General features: G+C 44.8%; 1 protein-coding gene across 3 annotated transcripts in view; it reads right to left on the reverse strand.

The window, feature by feature from the left end:
- The window catches only part of LOC143804491 (phospholipid-transporting ATPase IC-like), a 103375-nt gene extending 76746 nt beyond the window's left edge, over window positions 1-26629 (reverse strand). For 2 of the 3 annotated variants that reach the window (XM_077282648.1, XM_077282635.1), the window contains exons 1-3: window positions 26495-26629; window positions 5523-5686; window positions 2876-2973 (exon numbers count right to left, since the gene is read on the reverse strand). In XM_077282648.1, coding sequence (XP_077138763.1) covers window positions 2876-2973; window positions 5523-5682 — 258 coding nt within the window. In that variant the 5' untranslated portion in view covers window positions 5683-5686; window positions 26495-26629. The remainder of the gene's footprint in view (window positions 1-2875; window positions 2974-5522; window positions 5687-26494) is intronic. The other variant, XM_077282640.1, reaches the window with a different exon arrangement.
- Between the last annotated feature and the right edge of the window lie 202 nt (window positions 26630-26831).

The following is a 26831-nucleotide window of genomic DNA, read 5'->3' on the forward strand; positions in this document are numbered from 1 at the left end:
AGAGGAAGATGCAGGGTCGCCGCAGACATTCAGCCAAGGTACTTTTTTTTTTACACCAACGGCCCCCTCTCGGGGAGGCAGGAGACAGCGCCATAAGCGGATATCTATCCTTCCTACCCCTCATCCAAGCCCTGCACCCACCTTTCATATGGGAGACACCACAGAGCCTGGCTCCTGGTACCCCCACCATACATGGGAAGCTATATAGTTATACATGTTGTTTTTCCTCATCTATGGGATATATGGAAGACTTAGACAACAAAAATGCTCTTCAAGAGGGTCTCATCTCAGTTTTAGGCTACATCCGTGTGACACTTCCATGTGGGGTCTGCCTTTTTTTCTCAGACAGCTTACTGGTTGCGCGCATTTCGTCTGTATGTTAGATGAGACTCACCCATTCAAGTCTATGGAAGAGCAAAAAAAAAAATCCGGTGCCATTTGGAGCCACAGTATAGCATGTGTTTTTTAGAGATAAATTGCAATTCTGTAACATGTGAAGCTGCATTCGGACTTGTAAATATATTATGATTGCTGCTGTTTAAAAATGGATTTCACCTGGATGACACGTGACAAAAATATCATCCAAGTTTTCTGCATGAAACTGGTGATTCTTTGTTATAAGCTCTTGTGAACCTATCCACAGGCTTTCATTGATCCATACACACAGAGGAGTCCCATGAGCCCCACTACAAAATATGCACTGGAGCCCTATCCTGGGCCCTTGTAATAATGTCCTCCGTCCTGGCCACCATCCTGTACTAATGTCCCCCGTACTGACCCACTTCCTGTAATAATGTCCCCCCCGTACTAGCCCCCATCCTGTAATAATATCCCCCGTACTAGCCCCCATCCTGTAATAATGTCCCCCTTGCTGGCCGCCATCCTGTAATAATGTCCCCTCCTGTCTTGGCCCCATCCTTGGAAAAATGTCTCGCGTCCTGCCCCACATTCTGCAATAATGTCCCACATCCTATAATAATGTCTCCCGTCGTGGTCCCCATCCTGTAGTAGTGACCCCTATGCATTCATAATGTTCCCAGTCCTGTCTTCCATCATGTAATATTGTCCCCTGCCTTGGCCCCATCCTCGAAAAATGTCCCCCGTCCTGCCCCCCATTCTGTAATATTGTCCCACATCTTGTAATAATGTCTGACTCCCATCCCTATTCAGGGAGTCAGAACTCCCTGTTCTGACTCCCATCCTATCCTGTAATAATGTCCCCCATCCTGGCTCTAATCCTGTATCCTGTAATAATGTCCCCATTCCTGTAATAATTTTCCCCATCCTGTAATAAAGTCCCCCATCCTGGCCTCAATCCTGTAATAATTTTCCCATCCTGGTCCCCGTCCTGGTCATCATCTTGTAATAATGTCTCCCGTACTGGATGCCATCCTGTAATAATGTCCCCCATCCTCTCTCCCATCCTGTATTAACGTCCCCTGTCCTGGCCCCATCCTGTAATAATGTCCCCTATCCACTACTCCATCCTGTAATAATATCCCTCTTCCTGTCCACTGTTCCACGTACTGGCCACCATTCTGTATTAATGTCCCCTGTCTTGACCCCATCCTTTAATAATATCCCCAGTCCTGTCTTCCATCCTGTAATAATGTCCCCTGTCTTGGCCCTATCCTGTAATAATGTCCCTGTCCTGCCCCCCATTCTGTAATAATATTACCCATCCTGTAATAATATCAGTCCTGGCCTTCATCCTGTAATAATAAGTCCCCCGTACTAGCAACCATCTTGTAATAGTGACCAAAATCCTGTAATAATGTCCCCTGTTCTGGCCCCTATAATGTAATAATGCCCCTGTCGTGGCCCTCATCCAGTAATAATGTCCCTATCCTGGCCACCATCCTGCAATAATGTCTCCCATCCTGTAATAATGTCCCCCATTCTGTAATGATGTCCCTATCCTGGCCCCCATTCTGAAATAATGTCCCATTCTGGACCTTCATCCTGTAAAAATGTCTCCCATTCTGGACCCCCTTCCTGTAATAAACGTCCCTCATCCTTCCTAAAAATAATGTCCCCCATCCTGGACCTTCATCCTGTAATAATGTTTCACATTCTGGACCCCCTTCTTGCAATAATGGCCCTTATCCTGGACCTCTTCCTGTAATAATGTCTCTGTCCTGGCCCTCATTCAGTAATAATGTCCCCGTCCCAGCCCTCATCCAGTAATAATGTTCCCCATCCAGGACCGTCATCCTGTAATAATATCCCCGTCCTGGATCTTCATCCTGTAAAAATGTCACCCATTCTGGACCCCTTCCTGTAATAATGTCCCTCATCCTGGACCCCTTTCCTATAATAATGTCTCTGTCCTGGCCCTTATCCAGTAATAATGTCCCGGTCCCAGCCCTCATCCAGTAATAATGTTCCCCATCCTAGACCTTCATCCTGTAATATCTCCTAATTCTAAGATCCATCATTTTCACACATATGTGAATGGACCTGTGAGGCTCTATAGGTCTGCCTGAGGTCAAGGACTCAAAAGACAACGGTGGACAGATCTGGCACAAGCTACTCCGTGTGGAGAAGCCTCAATCCCCTTTACAGGATGTGGTTTTACAATCGGGCCCCAGGCTATGTGTACCGTCCCGGTGTACTCTCAGCCTCACAGACTGTGCCCTGTCGCGGTACAATCTCGGGTGTGTCCTACGTTGAGTCCACATCAGCAGAGAACCTGATGTCATTGACTTGTTTGCTTTGGGTTATATAAAGACCTTCCTGGTTCACGAGCGATTCATGGTTGTTATCAGTCCACGTCACCCTCCTGTGTGTGGGCACAACTCTGACCCACTATGGCCCATGTGCCAAGAGGGAAGGTGCAGAAAACATTACCGTAAGAACAAACAGAGAAACCTACAGCGTATTTGCTTCTCTTAAGGCAGAAAAACTTTTTCTTCATGAATTCCGGCTGCTTGTAGAAATTTGGATCATTGGCTTTTACTTTCCAATTTGCTCCTGGAAAAAAAAAAACACAAAAGATTTTATGACCAAGGCGAAATGTGCAGAAAAAAAACAGAAACAAAGGAGGAATTTGACATTCAGGGGAAAGTATGTGACCCCTGTGTTATGGATTATATAGAAAGAAAGAGAAGCGGGCACCACTCCAATACAAAGATTAGGGATCAACCATTGCATATAAATAATTACTGAACAGAGAGAGAAGATAGACAAACCAATGGGATCAACCTTAAATAATCAATTTTATTATACAAAAGTCATTAACCAAAAACAGAGCCAGGCAAGACATACATTTAAAAACATTTAAAACAATGATATGGCAAAATAGACCATAAAGAATTTAACCCGAGGGGAAAAAGGAAGCTAATGGTCTATTTTGCCATATCATTGTTTTAAATGTTTTTAAATGTATGTCTTGCCTGGCTCTGTTTTTGGTTAATGACTTTTGTATAATAAAATTGATCATTTAAGGTTGATCCCATTGGTTTGCATATCTTCTCTCTCTCTTCCCTGTGTTATGGATCACGCAGGGAACCCTCAGAAACAATGTTTGGATTAGGTTGACTATCCTGGAGTGCGGAGTCCAATGCTGGTAAAATCAACAGAATAATGATTATATTCTCAGAATGTCAGATGTAACAAAAAGAAGAGTTGGGCTTGTTGAATTTTAACATGCACCATCCTCAGTTCGTACAGGAGTTACTCTGACTGCAGACTGCCGAATTGTGCCAGAGTGTTATAAGCATGCTGTCATCACTCCACTGTATTCCCCATGTGACTGACGGTTATGTGACCCAGTTTATGGAATTTGCATACATTACTTTTCTGGAATTACATCCTGTATTATACTCCAGAGCTGCACTCACTATTCTGCTGGTGCAGTCACTGTGCACATACATTACTGATCCTGAGTTACATCCTGTATTATACTCCAGAGCTGCACTCACTATTCTGCTGGTGCAGTCACTGTGTACATACATTACATTACTGATCCTGAGTTACATCCTGTATTATACTCCAGAGCTGCACTCACTATTCTGCTGGTGCAGTCACTGTGTACATACATTACATTACTGATCCTGAGATACATCATGTATTATACTCCAGAGCTGCACTCACTATTCTGCTGGTGCAGTCACTGTGTACATACATTACATTACTGATCCTGAGATACATCCTGTATTATACTCCAGAGCTGCACTCACTATTCTGCTGGTGCAGTCACTGTGTACATACATTACTGATCCTGAGTTACATCCTGTATTATACTCCAGAGCTGCACTCACTATTCTGCTGGTGCAGTCACTGTGTACATACATTACATTACTGATCCTGAGATACATCATGTATTATACTCCAGAGCTGCACTCACTATTCTGCTGGTGCAGTCACTGTGTACATACATTACATTACTGATCCTGAGATACATCCTGTATTATACTCCAGAGCTGCACTCAGTATTCTGCTGGTGCAGTCACTGTGTACATACATTACATTACTGATCCTGAGTTACATCCTGTATTATACCCCAGAGCTGCACTCACTATTCTGCTGGTGCAGTCACTGTGTACATACATTATATTACTGATCCTGAGTTACATCCTGTATTATACCCCAGAGCTGCACTCACTATTCTGCTGGTGCAATCACTGTGCACATACATTACATTACTGATCCTGTACTGTTCCTGAGTTACCTCCTGTATTATACTCCAGAGCTGCACTCACTATTCTGCTGGTGCAGTCACTGTGTACATACATTACATTACTGATCCTGAGATACATCATGTATTATACACCAGAGCTGCACTCACTATTCTGCTGGTGCAGTCACTGTGTACATACATTACATTACTGATCCTGAGTTACATCCTGTATTATACCCCAGAGCTGCACTCACTATTCTGCTGGTGCAGTCACTGTGTACATACTTTACATTACGGATCCTGAGTAACATCCTGTATTATACCCCAGAGCTGCACTCACTATTCTGCTGGTGCAGTCACTGTGTACATACATTACATTACTGATCCTGAGTTACATCCTGTATTATACCCCAGAGCTGCACTCACTATTCTGCTGGTGCAGTCACTGTGTACATACATTACCTGACTGATCCTGAGATACATCCTGTATTATACTCCAGAGCTGCACTCACTATTCTGCTGGTACAGTCACTGTGTACATACATTACATTACTGATCCTGAGTTACATCCTGTATTATACCCCAGAGCTGCACTCACTATTCTGCTGGTGCAGTCACTGTGTACATACATTACATTACTGATCCTGAGTTACATCCTGTATTATACCCCAGAGCTGCACTCACTATTCTGCTGGTGCAGTCACTGTGTACATACATTACATTACTGATCCTGAGTTACATCCTGTATTATACCCCAGAGCTGCACTCACTATTCTGCTGGTGCAGTCACTGTGTACATACATTACATTACTGATCCTGAGTAACAGTCAGCAGAATTCTGCGGTCTTCAGTGCCTGTTGATAGGCTTGCTGATTGTTTCTGAATTACAGTGATCACTTACCTTTGGTCGTCCGATCCTGCTCTTCACATAAGATAATTTGACTTCCGTCTGGAAGAGACAGCGGACTGTCCAACTCATTGTCCGTCTCATCATCGCTGTAGGGAAGCTCCTCATCGTCTGGTGTTTCTGCATCCTCACTAATTGTCCGATCGTTACTCATGCTGCTAATATGACACCAGACACAATACAGATACAGATTATCAACATTGCTCAAAATAGTTACACTGTATACAATTTTGTGTTTCTTAAAGATTCTTGAAATATGATATTGCATCATTTTTAGATTATTTGTAAATGTATAACATAATATTTAAGACAAATCTAATCAGGTCACCATTGTGTGCTAAAACTCCAGCAGGCAGCGATGTGCAAACTCATTACTTGGTGCATTAATTGGAGCCGTAAGATGCGACCAATTGCTCCGTACTTATTACAAAGGAGTGACTACAAGATACAGTATATATATGTGAATCTAAAGGTTCCTATTCCACACTTATGAATAATTCTACTAGAGAATATTATATTTCTATATGAACTTGCTGCTATATTTTTTAGTTTACAAACATTCTTCTTATATATAGTTCTATCACTTTTTTTCGCACAGGACCCTGTAGGTTTGGATTTCTTTTTCCCTTAATAACAAAGACCATTATTTATATACTGCATTTTGTGAGTACTTGTGTTACCTTTATCTAATTTTTACATTTGTTTGTTTTGTTGATCTGAAACATTAAAGTGTGACAAACATGCAAAAGAATAGGAAATCAGGAAGGAGACAAACACTTTTTCACACCACTGTACATGTGCTTTATCACAACATATATTTCGTTGCTGCATATACTATATCCCGAAGAGTCATATACGTCATTTCCTTTGTTTTCCTCTATATGCACATATTTCACTTCTTACTTTTTAACTTGATTCTCGAGTCATACAATGGAAATTAATTCATTTATTATCTTGGCACTATTCAATAAACACTTTTTGGAAAGTATTTGATCTTTATTTATTTATTTTGATTTCTTTGTCACTTTCTTCTTTTTGTGGATTTGGTCACTGTATCATATCACACAGATCGGCATTATTGGGCACACGTTTTATATTTTTTCTTGAGGTGTATATTTTTTCTTGATACACGTGACACTTCATATTTATCTAGCATACTAATTACCTTTATGTAGTAATTTATATATCTTACTATATTGGTATATATATTTTTTCCATGACTTCGGAGTGCTTGAAAAATATGTTCGAGTATATTGCTATGCCCTGATTTTATTTTGTTTAAATAAAGCTTTGCAATTTTATCTTGGCCTCCATACACCGTCTAGTGGCCACCATGGGGTACTGCAGCTCAGCTCCCTTTCACTTTAATTGGAGCTGGACTGCAGTCCCTGTAAACGGCCACTTCATAGCGTGTGGCGCTGTGCTGTTATGGCTCAATTAACTGTTGGAATTGCCGGATGTTTTACTCCCACCGATCGGTGACCTATCCTAAGCCTGACTTTAGACAGCTCAAGGATTCTATATGATGGAGATCTTATTCTGTACTTATTGAATACAGTGGCGGTTCCATCAGATATCTAAATATGCATAAGACCAGTATAAAACCACACTGACTCCAGACATAGGATTAGCATATCACTGCAGCTTTTACTCAAACTTTGAGTTTTGGTAAAAATTAAGGTTTAACTGTTGCAACCAATTAAAACTATAAAAAAAACCTGAGTGGGACAAAAAGGTAAAGATAAAGAAAAAAACAAAAATGTGTTATTCAACATAAAAAAAATCATATCATGACTGTTCGTTTAGATGACTGATCATATCGAGCTTTCGTGTGCAAGTATATGAATAACACTATAATAAAACTTTCGGACCATTATATCACTTGTATCCTGAATTTTTCCCATCTGTAGGCTCTTTCAGTTGTCTCTGAGCTGGTGGGTGGAGACTACAATGATGTCTCCTATGCACAGCACACACAGACATGGGGGGATTCTTGCTCTCTTGTTTCTATGTAGCACAGGTTTAAGGAGCAATAGCATGGAGAACATTATACAGCAGTACTGAGCAGTGTAGCTGTGAATCCAGCACTGGGTTGAGATAAAACACTTTAGTAAGTGTTTTATATCAACTCAGTGATGGATTCACTGCTATGCTGCTCAGTACTGCTGTATAATGTCCTCCATGAAAGAAGCAGCACCATCTTTGTGTCTCTCTGTCTATCTTACATTCTGGTCCTCCCTCCTACTCCAATCTCTCTCCATAGAGTTAAATAGGCAGCTGTAATCTGATATCTCAGTAAGTTTGCAGTCCGTCTAGATAGAATTATTCAGATATGAATATTCACAGTAAGTACACCGGCCTCCTCAGGCCTAAGTGATATAGTGTCTTGAAAAAAGTATTCATACCCTGTGAACTTTTCCACATTTTTTAACGTTGCACCCACAAACTTCAATGTATTTTTTTATTTGGATTTTATGTGATATAACAACCCAAAGTAGCAATTATTTGTGCAGGGTACGGGAAATAAAATGGTGAGGTGCATTTGCATTCAGTCCTTCTGAGTCAATACTTTGTAGGACCACCTTTCGCTGCAATTATTGCTGCAGTCTTCTCTACCAGCTTTGCACGTCTACAGGTGACATTTTTGCCCCTTCTTCTTTGCACACTGTATTTTGTTCAGTGAGATTGGATGGAGACATTTGTGAACAGCAATTTTCATGTCTAGCCACAGATTCTCACTGTGATTAAGGTCTGGACTGCGACTGGGCTGTTCACACACATGAATACACTTTGTTGTAAACCATCTATTGTAGCTCCGGCAGGATGTTTAGGGCCGTTGTCCTGCTGGAAGATAAACCTATGCCCCAGTCTTACGTCCTCTGCAGCCTCTAACAGGTTTTCTCCATGATTTCTGTGTATTTAGCTCCATCCATCTTTCCATCAACTTTGATCAGCTTCCCTGCCCCTGCTGAAGAAAAGCCTCCCCAAAGCAGGATACTGCCACCACCATGTGTGACAGTGGGGATGGCGTTTTCAGGTAATATGCAGTGTTAGTTTTCCTCCTCACATAGCGTTTTGCATCTAGCCCAAAAAGTTCTACTTTGTACTCCTCTGATCAGACACCTTCTTCCATAAGCTCTTTGTGTCCCCTACATGACTTTCCTGGAAACAGGACTTCTTATGGCTTGCTTTAAAAAAAATGGCTTTCTCCTTGCCACTTTTCCATAAAGGCCAGATTTGTGGAGTATATGACTAATAGTTGTGGGTGTAACGTGAAAAAAATGTGGAAAAGTTCACAGGGTATGAATACTTTTTCAAGGCATTGTAAACATTATTTAATACTACATGAAATATTGCAATAACACAGACAAAACCATTGGTGTACACAGCTGGTATGTTTAGGACGAGAGTTACCAAGCGAGATAACAAGTTCAGCTCTGCTCCACCTGCACAGCTTAATATTAGTAGGTTGGGTAAAATCTATCAATTGGGTTCTGACATAGGAGTTTCCACCTATTGCAACATGTGTTTGCTTTGTCCACTTCCATCCGGACGCTTCATCTGTCACGTTATTTGCTTTTGCTCATGTCACACTGGTTATTTTTATGCGAGGAATGGAGAAAATGAACTTTGTTCACAATCTTTACAGGCACAACGAGAAATACTGGTTGGTAGAAATGCCTTGTGGGTGTCGCGCTAGGAGAAGACGTGACAATAGATCTCTGCCATTGCGGTTTGTTTATATGTGGAAACTCTGACGTCCTCGATATTCTATCAGCGCTCAATACTGTGGGAATGTGGTAATCACAAGGGTTTGGTGCACATTAGGCTCCATATCTGCTGTACAGACTGGGAAACGTTCCTGATCTTCAGCATCTGTCCAGTGTGTTAGTGGTGTGTGCCGTGTATCCAGTGCCATAGTGATGTGTGCCCTGTGTCCAGTGCGCTAGTGATGTATGCCATGTGTCCAGTGTCGTAGTAATGTGTGCCCTGCTGTGTTCAGTGCGTTAGTGATGTGTGCCATGTGCCTAGTGCGCTAGTGATGTATGCCATGTGTCCAGTGCGCTAGTGATGTATGGCATGTGTCCAGTGCGATAGTGGTGTGTGCCTTGTGTCCAGTGCATTTGTGGAGTGTGCCTTGTGTCCAGTGCGCTAGTGGTGTGTGCCGTGTATCCAGAGCATTAGTGATGTGTGCCATGTGTCCAGTGCACTAGTGGTTTGTGCCGTGTATCCAGTCCATTAGTGTTGTGTGCCCGGTGTCCAGTGCGTTAGAGGTGTGTGCCCTGTGTCCAGTGCCATAGTGATGTGTGCCCTGTGTCCAGTGCCATAGTGATGTGTGCCCTGTGTCCAGTGCCATAGTGATGTGTGCCCTGTGACCAGTGCCATAGTGATGTGTGCCCTGTCTCCAGTGCGTTAGTGGTGTGTGCCTTGTGTCCAGTGTTAGTGGTGTGTGTCCTGTGTCCAGTACATTAGAGGTGTGTGCCCTGTGTCCAGTGTGTTAGTGGTGAGTGCCTCGTGTCCAGTGTGTTAGTGGTGTGTGTCCTGTGTCCAGTGCATTAGAGGTGTGTGCCCTGTGTCCAGTGCGCTAGTGATTTATGCCATGTGTCCAGTACCATAGTGATGTGTGCCCTGTGTCCAGAGCATTAGTGGTGTGTGCCAAGTGCACTAGTGATGTATGCCATGTGTCTAGTGCGTTAGTGATGTGTGCCATGTGCCCAGTGCGCTAGTGATGTATGCCATGTGTCCAGTGCGGTAGTGATGCATGCCATGTGTCCAGTGCATTAGTGGCGTGTGCCTTGTGTCCAGTGCGTTAGTGGTGTGTGCCAAGTGTCCAGTGCATTAGTGGTGTGTGCCTTGTGTCCAGTGCATTTGTGGAGTGTGCCTTGTGTCCAGTGCGTTAGCGGTGTGTGCCGTGTATCCAGTGCATTAGTGGTGTGTGCCCGGTGTCCAGTGCGTTAGAGGTGTGTGCCCGGTGTCCATTGCGCTAATGGTGTGTGCCGTGTATCCAGTGCGTTAGTAGGGTGCCATGTGTCCAGTGCATTAGTGGTGCGTGCCCGGTGTCCAGTGCACTAGTGGTGTGTGCCGTGTATCCAGTGCGTTAGTGGTGTGTGCCCGGTGTCCAGTGCGTTAGAGGTGTGTGCTCTGTGTCCAGTGCCATAGTGATGTGTGCGCTGTGTCCAGTGCGTTAGTGGTGTGTGCCAAGTGTCCAGTGCATTAGTGATGTGTGCCCTGTGTCCAGTGCGTTAGTGGTGTGTGCCTTATGTCCAGTGCGTTAGTGGTGTGTGCCATGTGGTCAGTGCACTAGTGATGTGTGCCATGTGTCCAATGCGTTAGAGGTGTGTGCCATGTGTCCAGTGCATTTGTGGAGTGTGCCTTGTGTCCAGTGCGCTAGTGGTGTGTGCCGTGTATCCAGAGCGTTAGTGATGTGTGCCATGTGTCCAGTGCACTAGTGGTTTGTGCCGTGTATCCAGTCCATTAGTGTTGTGTGCCCGGTGTCCAGTGCGTTAGAGGTGTGTGCCCTGTGTCCAGTGCCATAGTGATGTGTGCCCTGTGTCCAGTGCCATAGTGATGTGTGCCCTGTCTCCAGTGCGTTAGTGGTGTGTGCCTTGTGTCCAGTGTTAGTGGTGTGTGTCCTGTGTCCAGTACATTAGAGGTGTGTACCCTGTGTCCAGTGTGTTAGTGGTGAGTGCCTCGTGTCCAGTGTGTTAGTGGTGTGTGTCCTGTGTCCAGTGCATTAGAGGTGTGTGCCCTGTGTCCAGTGCGCTAGTGATTTATGCCATGTGTCCAGTACCATAGTGATGTGTGCCCTGTGTCCAGTGCATTAGTGGTGTGTGCCAAGTGCACTAGTGATGTATGCCATGTGTCTAGTGCGTTAGTGATGTGTGCCATGTGCCCAGTGCGCTAGTGATGTATGCCATGTGTCCAGTGCGGTAGTGATGCATGCCATGTGTCCAGTGCATTAGTGGCGTGTGCCTTGTGTCCAGTGCGTTAGTGGTGTGTGCCAAGTGTCCAGTGCATTAGTGGTGTGTGCCTTGTGTCCAGTGCATTTGTGGAGTGTGCCTTGTGTCCAGTGCGTTAGCGGTGTGTGCCGTGTATCCAGTGCATTAGTGGTGTGTGCCCGGTGTCCAGTGCGTTAGAGGTGTGTGCCCGGTGTCCATTGCGCTAATGGTGTGTGCCGTGTATCCAGTGCGTTAGTAGGATGCCATGTGTCCAGTGCATTAGTGGTGCGTGCCCGGTGTCCAGTGCACTAGTGGTGTGTGCCGTGTATCCAGTGCGTTAGCGGTGTGTGCCGTGTATCCAGTGCATTAGTGGTGTGTGCCCGGTGTCCAGTGCGTTAGAGGTGTGTGCCCGGTGTCCATTGCGCTAATGGTGTGTGCCGTGTATCCAGTGCGTTAGTAGGGTGCCATGTGTCCAGTGCATTAGTGGTGCGTGCCCGGTGTCCAGTGCACTAGTGGTGTGTGCCGTGTATCCAGTGCGTTAGTGGTGTGTGCCCGGTGTCCAGTGCGTTAGAGGTGTGTGCTCTGTGTCCAGTGCCATAGTGATGTGTGCGCTGTGTCCAGTGCGTTAGTGGTGTGTGCCAAGTGTCCAGTGCATTAGTGATGTGTGCCCTGTGTCCAGTGCGTTAGTGGTGTGTGCCTTATATCCAGTGCGTTAGTGGTGTGTGCCATGTGGTCAGTGCACTAGTGATGTGTGCCATGTGTCCAGTGCGTTAGAGGTGTGTGCTCTGTGTCCAGTGCCATAGTGATGTGTGCGCTGTGTCCAGTGCGTTAGTGGTGTGTGCCTTGTGTCCAGTGCATTAGTGATGTGTGCCCTGTGTCCAGTGCGTTAGTGGTGTGTGCCTTATATCCAGTGCGTTAGTGGTGTGTGCCATGTGGTCAGTGCACTAGTGATGTGTGCCATGTGTCCAATGCGTTAGAGGTGTGTGCCATGTGTCCAGTGCGTTAGTGGTGTGTGCATTGTGTCCAGTGCGTTAGTGGTGTGTGCCTTGTGTCCAGTGCGTTAGAGGTGTGTGCCCTGTGTCCAGTGCGTTAGTGGTGTGTGCCCTGTGTCCAGTGCATTAGTGGTGTGTGCCTTGTGTCCAGTGTGTTAGAGGTGTGTGCCCTGTGTCCAGTGCGCTAGTGGTGTGTGCCTTGCGTACAGTGTGTTAGTGATGTGTGTCCTGTGTCCAGTGCGTTAGTGGTGTGTGCCTTATGTCCACTGTGTTAGTGGTGTGTGCCCTGTGTCCAGTGCGTTAGAGGTGTGTATCCTGTGTTCAGTGCGTTAGAGGTGTGTATCCTGTGTTCAGTGCGTTAGAGGTGTGTACCCTGTGTCCAGTGCATTAGAGGTGTGTGCCCTGTGTCCAGTCCGTTAGAGGTGTGTACCCTGTGTCCAGTGCATTAGAGGTGTGTGCCCTGTGTCCAGTGCGTTAGAGTTGTGTGTCCTGTGTCCAGTGCGTTAGAGGTGTTTACCCTGTGTCCAGTGCGTTAGAGGTGTGTGCCCTGTGTCCAGTGCGTTAGAGGTGTGTACCCTGTGTCCAGTGCGTTAGAGGTGTGTACCCTGTGTCCAGTGCATTAGAGGTGTGTGCCCTGTGTCCAGTGCGTTAGAGGTGTGTGTCCTGTGTCCAGCGCGTTAGAGGTGTGTGTCCTGTGTCCAGCGCGTTAGAGGTGTGTGTCCTGTGTCCAGTGTGTTAGAGGTGTGTGTCCTGTGACCAGTGCATTAGAGGTATGTGTCCTGTGTCCAGTGCGTTACAGGTGTGTGTCCTGTGTCCAGTGCGTTAGAGGTGTGTATCCTGTGTTCAGTGCGTTAGAGTTGTGTGTCCTGTGTCCAGTGCGTTAGAGGTGTGTGTCCTATGACCAGTGCATTAGAGGTATGTGTCCTGTGTCCAGTGCGTTACAGGTGTGTACCCTGTGTCCAGTGCATTAGAGGTGTGTGCCCTGTGTCCAGTGCGTTAGAGTTGTGTGTCCTGTGTCCAGTGCGTTAGAGGTGTTTACCCTGTGTCCAGTGCGTTAGAGGTGTGTGCCCTGTGTCCAGTGCGTTAGAGGTGTGTACCCTGTGTCCAGTGCGTTAGAGGTGTGTACCCTGTGTCCAGTGCATTAGAGGTGTGTGCCCTGTGTCCAGTGCGTTAGAGGTGTGTGTCCTGTGTCCAGCGCGTTAGAGGTGTGTGTCCTGTGTCCAGCGCGTTAGAGGTGTGTGTCCTGTGTCCAGTGTGTTAGAGGTGTGTGTCCTGTGACCAGTGCATTAGAGGTATGTGTCCTGTGTCCAGCGCGTTAGAGGTGTGTGTCCTGTGTCCAGTGTGTTAGAGGTGTGTGTCCTGTGACCAGTGCATTAGAGGTATGTGTCCTGTGTCCAGTGCGTTACAGGTGTGTGTCCTGTGTCCAGTGCGTTAGAGGTGTGTATCCTGTGTTCAGTGCGTTAGAGTTGTGTGTCCTGTGTCCAGTGCGTTAGAGGTGTGTGTCCTGTGACCAGTGCATTAGAGGTATGTGTCCTGTGTCCAGTGCGTTACAGGTGTGTACCCTGTGTCCAGTGCATTAGAGGTGTGTGCCCTGTGTCCAGTGCGTTAGAGTTGTGTGTCCTGTGTCCAGTGCGTTAGAGGTGTTTACCCTGTGTCCAGTGCGTTAGAGGTGTGTGCCCTGTGTCCAGTGCGTTAGAGGTGTGTACCCTGTGTCCAGTGCGTTAGAGGTGTGTACCCTGTGTCCAGTGCATTAGAGGTGTGTGCCCTGTGTCCAGTGCGTTAGAGGTGTGTGTCCTGTGTCCAGCGCGTTAGAGGTGTGTGTCCTGTGTCCAGCGCGTTAGAGGTGTGTGTCCTGTGTCCAGTGTGTTAGAGGTGTGTGTCCTGTGACCAGTGCATTAGAGGTATGTGTCCTGTGTCCAGTGCGTTACAGGTGTGTACCCTGTGTCCAGTGCGTTAGAGGTGTGTACCCTGTGTCCAGTCCGTTAGAGGTGTGTGTCCTGTGTCCAGTGTGTTAGAGGTGTGTACCCTGTGTCCAGTACGTTAGAGGTGTGTGCCCTGTGCCCAGTGCGTTAGTAGTGTGCATGCACTATGTCTAGTCTGTGAGTGGGAATTGCCGCCTGCAGCCAGAGCTGTATCTTCAATGTGTTAGTGGTGTGCACCATGTGTATAAATTTGTATTTGTGTGTGTGAATTTGCCTCTATTATACATAGCAAAGTGGAGACCAGATGAGCACGTGCAATGTACGGCACGTGATCTGAGGCAAGAACGGGAGTAAATTGGTGAGGAGTGAGGACATTTCACAGGCATCAGAATTTTGGCATTAGCATGGGAGTTTATAAAAAAACAACTTTTCAACGTAAATTGCCTGTTAACTATAACACACCATCAAGTCTTCATTATACTAACATCAATATTATTTTTACATGTTTCTGAGCCCCAGGGCTCCAGTGATTGAGCTCCTCTATACATAGTCATATCAGAGATCACTTACTGAAGAACACAAAGGAGTATTCAGTCCCCTTTAAATGTTTCATTGCAGCCATTTGGTAAATTCAAAAAAGTTCATTTTTTCTCATTAATGTACACTCTGCACCCCATCTTGACTGAAAAACAAATGTAGAAATGTTTGCAAATTTAAAAAACAAAAAAAAACAAAGCTGAACTACCACATGGCCATAAGTATTCAGACCCTTTGCTCAGTATTGAGTAGAAGCACCTTTTGAGCTAGTACAGCCATGAGTCTTCTTGGGAATGATGCAACAAGTTTTTCACCCCTGGATTTGGGGATCCTCGGCCATTCTTCCTTGCAGATCCTCTCCAGTAGCGTCAGATTGGATGGTGAACGTTGGTGGACAGCCATTTTCAGGTCTCTCCAGAGATGCTCAATTGGGTTTAGGTCAGGGCTCTGGCTGGGTCAGTCAAGAATGGTCACAGAGTTGTTCTGAAGCCACTCCTTTGTTATTTTAGCTGTGTGCTTAGGGTCATTGTCTTGTTGGAAGGTGAACCTTCGGCCAAGTCTGAGGTCCAGAGCACTCTGGAAGAGGTTTTCATCCAGGATATCTCTGTACTTGGCCGCATTCATGTTTCCTTCAATGACAACCAGTTGTCCTGTCCCTGCAGCTGAAAAACACCCCCATAGCATGATGCTGCCACCACCATGTTTCACTGTTGGGATTGTATTGGGCAGGTGATGAGCAGTGCCTGGTTTCCTCCACACATACCGCTTAGAATTATAACCAAAAAGGTCTATCTTCGTCTCATCAGACCAGAGGATCTTGTTTCTCATAGTCTGGGAGTCCTTCATGTTGTTTTTTTTAGCAAACTCTATGCGGGCTTTCATATGTCTTGCACTGAGGAGAGGCTTCCGTCGGGCCACTCTGCCATAAAGGCCCGACTGGTGGAGGGCTGCAGTGATAGTTGACATTGTGGAACTTTCTCCCATCTCCCTACTGAATCTCTGGAGTTCAGCCACAGTGATCTTGGGGTTCTTTACTGGTGATGAGCGAATATACTCGTTACTTGAGATTTCTCGACCACGCTCGGGGGTCCTCCAAGTATTTTTTAGTGCTCGGAGATTTCGTTTTTCTTGCCGCAGATGAATGATTTACATCTGTTAGCCAGCATAAGTACATGTGGGGGTTGCCTGGTTGCTAAGGAATCCCCACATGTACTTATGCTGGCTAACAGATGTAAATCATTCATCTGCGGCAAGAAAAACGAAATCTCCGAGCACTAAAAAATACTCGGAGGACCCCCGAGCGTGCTCGAGAAATCTCGAGTAACGAGTATATTCGCTCATCACTATTCTTTACCTCTCTCACCAAGGCTCTTCTCCCACGATTGCTCAGTTTGACTGGACGGCCAGGTCTAGAAAAACTTCTGGTGGTCCTAAACTTCTTCCATTTAAGGATTATGGAGGCTACTGTGCTCTTAGGAACCTTGAGTAGTGCAGAAACTCTGTTGTAACCTTGGCCAGGTCTGTGCCTTGCCACAATTCTGTCTCTGAGCTCCTTGGCCAGTTCCTTTGACCTCATGATTCTCATTTGGTCTGACATGCACTGTGAGGTGTGAGGTCTTATATAGACAGGTGTGCGCCTTTCCAAATCAAGTCCAATCAGTTTAATTAAACACAGCTGGACTCCAATGAAGGAGTAGAACCATCTCAAGGAGGATCACAAGGAAATGGACAGCATGTGACTTAAATATGAGTGTCTGAGCAAAGGGTCTGAATACTTATGACCATGTGATATTTCAGTTTTTATTTTTTATTAAATTTGCAAAAATTACTACATTTCTGTTTTTTTCATTCAAGATGGGGCGCAGAGTGCACATTATTGAGAAAAAAATGAACTTTTTTCAATTTACCAATGGCTGCAATGAAACAAAGAGAGAAAAATTTAAAGGGGTCTGAATGCTTTCTGTACCCACAATACATATTAGAGAAATGTCCGCTAAACCTACAAAAGTTTTAACAACTCGCCAACCATGGAAGTGTCTTCCTACTTTACCGTGTTAGTAGATTGTGGAAGAAAAGAGGGGAATGGTCAGTGGGAATTCAGCATGCCTAATCTTTTTTTTCTCAAGGAAAATAAGTTGGGGACAGAGCTGCTTGAAGGTGACAGGAATGTCTTTAATTATGATGGCAAAATGCTCAAAAACCTGGAGCTTCCCCCAATTCTTTAAATTGTCAACACATAAGAATTTGTCATTTTATCCATGGCTCCATTATAGATATGAAACGTGGAGATCAGTCAGGATCTAGAGCTCCTGATGAACACGATTCTGCATATTGTAATTACGAGGAGACACTGTGTGCACATGGGTAAAAACTAGCTAAGGGAAAGGAAACAAAGAGTCATTGTTAAATGGGACATTCTCTGAATGTGATACAGTCAGTAATGGAGACCACAAGAATCTGTACTGGGATCAGTGGGAACCACAAGAATCTGTACTGGGATCAGTGGGCACCACAAGAATCTGCATTGGGATCAGTGGGCACCACAAGAATCTGCATTGGGATCAGTGGGGACCACAATTATCTGTACTGGGAGCAGTGGGGACACAAGGATCTGTACTGGGATCAGTGGGAACCACAAGAATCTGTACTGGGATCAGTGGGCACCACAAGAATCTGTACTTGGAGCAGTGGGGACCACAAAGATCTATACCGAGAGCAGTGGGGACCACAGGAATCTGTACTGGGAGCAGTGGAGACCACAAGGATCTGTACTGGGAGCAGGGGGGACCACAAGGATCTATACCGGGAGCAGTGGGGACCACAAGGATCTGTACTGGGAGCAGTGAGACCCACAAAGATCTGTACTGGGAGCAGTGAGACCCACAAAGATCTGTACTGGGAGAAGTGGGAACCGCAGGGATCTATACCGAGAGCAGTGGGGACCACAAGGATCTGTACTGGGAGCAGTGTGGAGCACAAGGATCGGTGCAGGGAACAGTGGGGACACAAGGATCTGTACTGGGAGCAGTGGGGACCACAAATATCTGTATTGGGAGCAGTGTGGACCACAAGGATCTGTGTTGGAAGCAGTGGGTACCCACAAGGATCTGTGCCGGGAACAGTGGGGACACAAGAATCTGTGCTGGGAACAGTGGGGACACAAGGATCTGTGCCGGGAACAGTGGGGACACAAGAATCTGTGCCGGGAACAATGGGGACTCAAGGATCTGTAGTGGAAGCAGTGGGGACCACAAGGATCTGTGCCAGTGAAAGCAGGTGCGAGGATGCAGTAACGGTCGGAGGCAGGGCAAGGGTTAACAGAGGAATTTAATCTAACAGCATTACTCCACGCAGGGAGGAGGTAAATGGAGGATAGGGCTGTAAAACTGTATACGGTTAACTTAGGGGCAACAGGTATATGAATAGATAAAGAAGAGTTCAAAAGCATCAAATTTATTAATCCGGCGTTGATGAGTAGTCATCTCTGAGATGGTCATGGTGGCGTTCTGGCCTGAACCCTTGAAGAATCCGGTGTCGTCCTGGTATGGAAAGGGCCTTGAATTGTGGTGTCGTCGGTGGTCCTGGAATGTCCGGTCACAGGTTCTGGGTCGAAGGGGAAGCTTCACTGAAGGAGGAACAGTCCTTTCTCTTAAGTACCGACACAGTACAGGAGCGGGTATGTCAGGTAACCGCACTCTGCCTGCGGCCTGGTGGTCCCATCTGGGAGTGCACCCTCTACGGTCTGGCTGCAGGGAGCAATCACTAACAATCGGTAACGCCACGGGGGTTAGCACGGTCAGAGGTTTCTGGAAGCGTCTGCACCTGTGGTCTCCGGTAAGCTGGGGTAGGCCCCTCTCGCTTAGGCCTACTTCGTCCTGACCGTGCTGTGCAGGAAGGCTCACACTCTGTTCCCGCAACTAACGCTTCCCGCTCAAACCGACTTGGTTCCCGCGCATTGTCGCCCTTCTATGTCTTCCAAGACCTCTAGTCTTAAGTTCAAAAGTCTGTCTGGGGAACTCGTTCCAGAAAAGGCACACCACGGCCGTCTCTCCTCCTTACACCGGGAACAGTGGGGACACAAGGATCTGTAGTGGAAGCAGTGGGGACACAAGGATATGAGCCGGGAACAGTGGGGACACAAGGATCCGTAGTGGAAGTACAGTAGTGGGGACCACAAGGATCTGTGGCGGGAACAGTGGGGATATAAGAATCTGTGTCGGGAACAGTGGGGACCATAAGGATCTATGCCAGGAGCATTGAGGGGCACAAGGATCAGCACTGAGAGCTGTGGGGACACAAAGATCTGTAATGGGGGAAGTGGGAACCGCAAGGATTTGTGTTAGGATTATTTTTTTTAATCTATTAGGGACCTTGTGGATGGCATTGATAGTAAAGTGTCAGTCTTTGCTGTTGGCACAAAACTATGTAGGATAATAAAAACTGAGTCTGACAGAACAATTTTTCAAAAGGATCTTGATAAGATGTCTGAATGGGCAAACACTTGGCAGATGAGGTTTAATGAAGTTAAATGTAGAGTAATGCACCTAGGATGGAATAATCCCATTTCTGCAAATGCATTAGATGGGAGTATCCTCGGGCCTACAGAACAGGAGAAGGACTTGGGGATTCTGGTTACGGGTAATCTAAGCAGCAGTTCTCAATATCAAGCAGCAGCTGCAAAAGCAAACAAGATTTTAGGGTGTATAAAAAAATAAATAAAATCTTGTGATCCCAACATATATTTACCCCTCTATAAGTCACTTGTGAGGCCACATCTAGAATATGGGATCCAGTTTTGGGCTCCACTTTTTAAAAAGGATATAGGAAAGTTATAGTCAGTTCACAGGCGGCAACTAGATTAAACCCTTAATGACCGCTAATATGCATTACAACAGCGGCTGCTAAGGGGCCTTATTTGGTGAGGAATAAGTGAATAGCGACCCCATGGGAAACCACTGTAAATGACAGCGGACACTCTGCGGCATGGGCCCCGGCTGATTTTGGAACCGATTGAGGTCGATTAACCCCTTTCCGACATTGGGCCTAATACAGTAGTACGCTGATTCCTGGCGCTGAGCCTGCACCTTTCCGGGCACATCACAGCTGACGTGTGCTCGCAACAGCTGTGGGTGGAATTGTGATCCACCTGCGGCTGTTAACTAGTCAAAGTTAGAGAGTTAAATTTAACTCACTCTTACCAGAAACGCATTGCAAATCCCGCACATTGGTGACCCCGTCAAATGATCGTGGGTCACCGATGGATCGGCATAACAACCAGATCTCTCCAGCAGACCTCTATGGTTGTCATTGCCAGATTGCTGTGAGCACTGCCCCATGGTCGGTGCTCATAGCAGGTGAGACTTTCTGCTACACACAGGCGATCTGATCATCTCCTCTGTGTAGCAGAGCCGATTGGAGAACTGCAGCTTCTAGTCTCCCATGGAGACTATTGAAGCATGCAAAACGTTAAAAAAAAGTTTTTAAAAATACTTAAAAAATATAAAAGTTCATATCACCCCCCTTTCGCCCCATTCAAGATTAAACAATAAAAAAAATCAAACCTACACATATTTGGTAACGCTGCCTTCAGAATCGCCCGATCTATCAATATAAAAAAAAATTAACCAGATCGCTAAACGGCGTAAAGAGAAAAAAATTAAAAAGGTCAGAATTACGTTATTTTGGTCGCAGCTACATTGCATTAAAATAAAAAGATCATATCTGCACCAAAATGGTATCAATAAAAATGTCTGTTCAGCACGCAAAAAATAAGCCCTCACCCAGCCCCATATCATGATAAATGGAGACGTTAAGGGACTCAGAAAATGGCACCATTTCTTTTTTTAACCAAATTTTGGATTTTTTTTTCACCACTTCAAAAACAAAAGAACCAAGACATGTTTGGTGTCAATGAGCTCGTGATGACCTGGAGAATCATAATGGCAGGTCAGTTTTAGCATTTAGTGAACAGGGTAAAAAAAAAAACAACAACTGTGGAATTGCATTTTTTTTTGCAATTTCACCGCACTTGGATTTTTTTCCCGCTTTCCAGTACAAACGTAATGATGTCGTTCAAAAGTACAATTTATCCAGCAAAAAAGCAAGCCCTCACATGGCCATATTGACAAAAAATAAAAAAGCTATGGCTCTGGGAATAATTTCACATTTATCCGATGCTCATGTTTGTGTCACGCTCACTTGTAGGCCGCAGGCCTCCGCTGTCTTCCAGTCTCCATCTCATCGCCGCACATAAATCAGGGGACACACAGTTCGTTTCAACTCAGAGAAGTTTACTGGACAGTTCTAGTACATCAGATTATAACAGCAATATCGAGCACAACACTTCTCATTTCTTGTTTCCTTAACACAGTACATGTTCAGCATTCCTATTCATTCCTCTTGGACTATCCCTGTGTTTACTGATCCTGTCAGCCCCAGGAATTTCCTGTCTAGTTCCACAGTACACCTGAGATCTGTTATGTTCCCTAGATGCAGTTCCATGTCCTTCTTCTTCTGTGCGCCAGGGGATAAGGCACTCTTCTTAGCACCTATAGTGAGCCTTGCAGAAATATCCGCAAGGGTTCTTGTAAGACCTCTTACTGTCCAGAACAATAAGTTCCCTCTTCCATTAACAGCCCACTGAACCTTGAACTTGACCTTGTCACACTAGTCAACTTACTCCTCACAAAATAGGAAGCAGTTCCTTTTAACTAGCACTAGCCCCCCTCCCCCCTACTATGGGCTAGTCCCCAAACATTAACACTTACGGTACTTATGCTTATGGGCTTGTCTACCTACAGTCACTATCTATACTTGTGGTGGTTTCTGCTGTTTTGGCACCTCAGGGGCTCTGTAAATGAGACATGACTTTCACAGTCTATTCCAGACAAATCTACATTTCAAATACCAAATTTTACTTCTTCACTTCAAAGCCCGGCCGTTTGTCCAAATAGAACTTTTTGATTATATGTGGGGTATCGCCACTCTCAGAAGAAAGTGGGTAACAAACTGAGGGGTCCGCTTTTTCATGTTATCTCTTGCAAAAGTGAAAATTTGGGACTAAAGCAACATTTTCATAAAAAAAAAAATTAAATTTTCAATCTGACAACCTAATGTTATTAAATTCTGTATAGTACCTGTGGGTTCAAAATGCTCACTATAACCCTAAATAAAATCCTTGAGGCGTTTAGTTTGCAAAATGGGGTCACTTGTGGGGGGTTTCTGCTGTTTGGGTGCCTTAGGGGCCATGCAAATGTGACATGGCGCCCACAATCTGTTTCAGCCAAATTTGTGTTAAAAAATTCAAATGGTGCTCCTTCCCTTCTGACCACGGCCATTTGTCCAAACAGGGTTTCTGACCATAAGTGGGCTATCAGCGCGCTCAGAAGAATCTAAGTTACAAATTGTGGGGTCAATTTTCTTGTGTTATTCCTTGTAAAGGTGAAAAAACTGGGACTAAAGTATCATTTTAGAGTAAAAATGAAAAAAAAAATTTTCCATTCAATTTTGGATTAATTCCTATGCAGCACCTTAAGGGTATAAATTTCCTTACAGCAGTTTTGAAGTATTTGGTTTTTAAAATGGTATCACTTTTATGGAGTTTCCAATATATATACGATAGGCCCCTCAAAGTCTATTTAAATCTGAGTAGGCCCCTAAAGAAACAGGCTTTTAAAATTTCTTGAAAAAATGAGAAATTGCTATTAAAGTTTTAACCCTTCTATCACCTTAACGAAATAAAATGATGTTTTGAAAAATGATGCCGATGTAAAGTAGACATATGGGAAATGTTATTTGTTAATTGTTTTGTACAGTTTGACTAACTGGTTTAAGGATATAAAGAATTAAAATTTGAAAATTGCAATTTTATCAAAATCTTCACCCCAAATTTTCACAAATAAACACAAAACATATCGACCTAAATTACCACTAACATAAAGTACAATGCGTCATGAAAAAACAATCTCAGAATCACTGGGATACGTTGAAGCATTCCAGAGTTATGTCATGTTCAGTGTGGGAACACTAAGTGCAACACGAAGGGAGAAGGAAGGAACAAAAATGCTAGGGAATAGGGGAGTGGAGACCCCTAGGCAGATCTAATAGCGCCCTGCCTACCCTACCGTCCCTATATCGGTTCCACACCAATCGCCGAGCAGGAAACCTAAGCCCTGTATATCCCTAGAGCTAGTCCCTGAATATGTGAAGATGTGCACTAGTCAGTCCCACTGTACACTAAAGACAAGAAGGGAGACAAACAAGAGGGGAGAAATACTGTATAACTTGAGAAGACTCCTGAGAGGTTACACCAAACGTCCTCCAAGAGCACCAGAGAGGAAGTAAGCCAACTGCTATAGCTCCAAGCCTTCACAAGGGAAAATGTGAATATCACCGGCAGCTCCCTGAAGCAGACAGACAGTCTATAAACTCCCAGGTCCAGGTGTCTCAATTAGAGCCAGAGGGAGTTTGCCACTGGGTCCAAAACTCAGAAGGATTAAGAAAGGGTCTGCAATGCCAAACGCAGAGACCTTCTGCAGCCACATGCAGAGCGACTATCTGTTACATCTGACACACCCGTGACATATTACAATATGAAGTGACACTGGTCAGATTTAAAAAAAAATTTGGCCTGGCTATTAAGATTAAAATTTTGTCCATCACTAATGGGTTAAAAAGGATGGAAGGCCTCTGGTATGATGAGCGGTTGGAAAAGTTGGGCTTGTAAAGCTTAGAACAAAGACGCCTTGGAGGAGATCTCATTTACATGTATAAATATATGTGTGGTCAATATAAAGGACGTCACATTACTTATTCCTTCCAAAGGCCATATTGAGGACCAGGGGGCACTTATTATGTGTGGAAGGTAGGAGATTCTGGTTGCTAATTAGGAAGGGTTCTTTACAGTTAGAGCAGTCAGACTGTGGAATGCTCGAAACAAGAGGTAGTAATTTCAGATACTCTCAGCTTTTATAGAAAGGTTGGATACTTTTCTCACAACAAATGGCATCGTGGGTGATAATCTAGTAACAGAGAATGTAGAACTCGTGGAGAAAGATTGGACTGGATGGACCTGTGTCTTTTCGCAATCTATGTAACTGTAGTCAGAAGTTTTGCTTTTCAGCTTTAGGCGAGAAATTAATAACCCAACATAAACTCAAAACCAGAAAGACAAGAATTTGGTGTAAAACTTTAAAACCGGGAGTAGAAGGACAATAAACTTATAAAAGATACCGGGAAGTCCTATCTAAATGAAAAATTCATAGCTACAGTCTCCGCTTCTCTACCGTATTATGGGACTGCTTCCATCGCTGGTGGGAGTAGTGAAAATATATTTATCCCACCAGTGGGTCCATTGGCTTCTCAGTTCGGCAATAAATGGTCACGTGTCATAGTCTACGGTCGTCAATGGGTCTCACCGGGAAAAGCAACGTGAAGTCAAGAAAGGAAGAAGAACCAAGCTAGGTCCAGGGATCCTAAAAGGTAAAGGACCTCACAGTCTGTACATGGAGCACCAACCTCATTAATAGATCAAACCACAAACTACGTCTACATTGTACTTCATTTTAGATATCTAGGCTGGTAGATGTATCAGAAGGAGATGTAAATATGGGCATGTTTCCCAGGTGAACCTGAGCAAGTGCCAGAGCCCATGCACCTTGGAATGAAAAATCTTTCCAGTGTTTTCTTTGGCAATATGTGTGGTAGAAGAGCGCACCTGCATGCAGCGTTATACAGATGGCGCCTGCTGAGACCAAAGCTAACACTGATCGCAGCAGTCTAACCTCTTAGATGCCGCAATCAATCTTCAGGGTGGTATTTAGGAGGTTGGAAATTGAGGATGGTGTCCCTTCCGACACCTATTGACCCCCTTCTTCTTCCCAGGGAGGTTTGATTGCACAATGCTAATGACCATGTCATGGGAGCTGGGGAACGTAATGTAGACCCCCATGTCTGCCATTTTTGCACACCTGCTGCTGGGCTTCATAGGAGATCAGTCATTTTACACTACACGGCAATATTACAGTATCGCATTACATTGCATTATGCAAACAATCAATTAAAAAAAACATCTAAAATGTAAAAAGAAACACATGCCAGTTCATATTACCAGCACTTTTACCAAAACATAAAACACAAATTCAATTCTTTGTATTGCTGTGTGCATAACTGTCTTATTTAATAAAATATTATTAAACTTATGCAATTTGTTGCCTGTCCAAACAATTAAAAATTGAAATGGCAGAAGTCACTGATTTTTTTTGGTCACTTTGACCCCCCCCTATCCCTTTGAATTACAAAGAGGTAAAAAAAGATTTATAGACCCTAAAATGGTGCCAACAAAAAAAACAACAGCTGGTAATGAAAAAAAAAAAAAACAACCACCATGACGCAACTCTTTCAACTGAAAAAAAAAAAGATAAAAGGGTCTGAAAGGCGAGGACTCTCCTGCCCAAAAGCCTACATAAATCTGGGGCCAGACCTTTGGAAATATTAAAAAAGATAGATAGATAGATAGATAGATAGATAGATAGATAGATAGATAGATAGATAGATAGATAGATATAGAGAGGGAGAGGGAGACACAAAGAGAGTAAGGCCACGTTCACACAGTCAATATTTGGTCAGTATTTTCCATCAGTATCTGTAAGCCAGAATCAGGAGTGGAGCAACCAGAGGAAAAGTATAATAGAAAGACGTCACCACTTCTGGATTTATCACCCACTCCTGGTTTTGGCTTACAAATACTGAGGTACCGTAAAATACTGACCAAATACTGACCGTGTGAATGTGGCCCAAGGGAAAGAAATCAAGAGTAAGTGAGAATAAAAGTGAGTGAGCAAAATAGAGAGTGAGAGAGGGAGAGAGGGAGAGAGGGAGAGAAAGAGGGTGGATGAGGGTGAGAGAGAGAGATCGAGAGAGAGCGCCTAGAGAGTGAGGGCAAGAGAGTGAGAGAGCGAGGGAGAGTGCAAGAGAGAGTGAGCGAGAGCAAGAGGGAGAGTAAGAGAAATAAAGAGAAAGAATGAAAGCAAGTGAGCAAAAGAGAGACAGTGGGAGCGCAATAGTGAGAGAGCACTAGAGAGCAAGATAGAATGAAAGAGGATGAGAGAGTGGAAGAGAGCGCTAGAGAGAAAGTGAGAGCAAGAGAGCGATAGAGTGGTGAAGAGAGCGGGAGAGCAAGATAAAGAAAGCAAGAGAGAAAGAGAGAATGATGGAGCGAGTGAGAGCGACATGGAGAGAGTGAGAGAGGAAGACAGATGGAGCCAGTAAGTAAGAGAGAGAGAGAGAGATGGAGAGAGGTGGAGCAATGCTGAATTAACTTTTTCCCCACTTTGCTATAAAGAAATATTCTGAGTTCTGATAGTTGAGCAGTTTTCCGTCCGCCAGGAGCACGTGAGAGAACAATGAGCCGGGCTGATATCCCAGCTCTTCTGCACCCTTCACACTTTTTGACTTTTCATCCTCAAAATGAAACCTTTAAATCTTCCTTTTGTATATCGGCTATACAGAGACATCAACGATGATACGACCTCTCCTGAACTTACACCATATAAAGCTAGAAATCCACCACGTCTTACCTTGAGAGTCCTCACTGTCGAAAAGTCCCGGAATAAGTAACACATCGGTCTGTAGACACTGGAAGGTGTGACCACGAAGACTGATAACTGCTGTCGTTGTCAGGGATGGGATGGACGATCGCGGTGACACTGACACAAACGAGTTCTGCAGGCTCATTCCTTGTACCTCGAGGTGAAGACAAGACGCCAACAGGTAGGAGAACAAACTATATATACTACTGTATTCTGGAATGGGGAAACACGGAGCAGGAGGTGATCGGAAAATATCTCAGACACTTTCGGTTGTCAGTTTTTTTTTTCTTGGGGAGGTTTCACATACACACAGCAATTATTGGAA

Source organism: Ranitomeya variabilis, chromosome 1 (genome assembly GCF_051348905.1).
Source record: "Ranitomeya variabilis isolate aRanVar5 chromosome 1, aRanVar5.hap1, whole genome shotgun sequence".
Classification (NCBI taxonomy): domain Eukaryota; kingdom Metazoa; phylum Chordata; class Amphibia; order Anura; family Dendrobatidae; genus Ranitomeya; species Ranitomeya variabilis.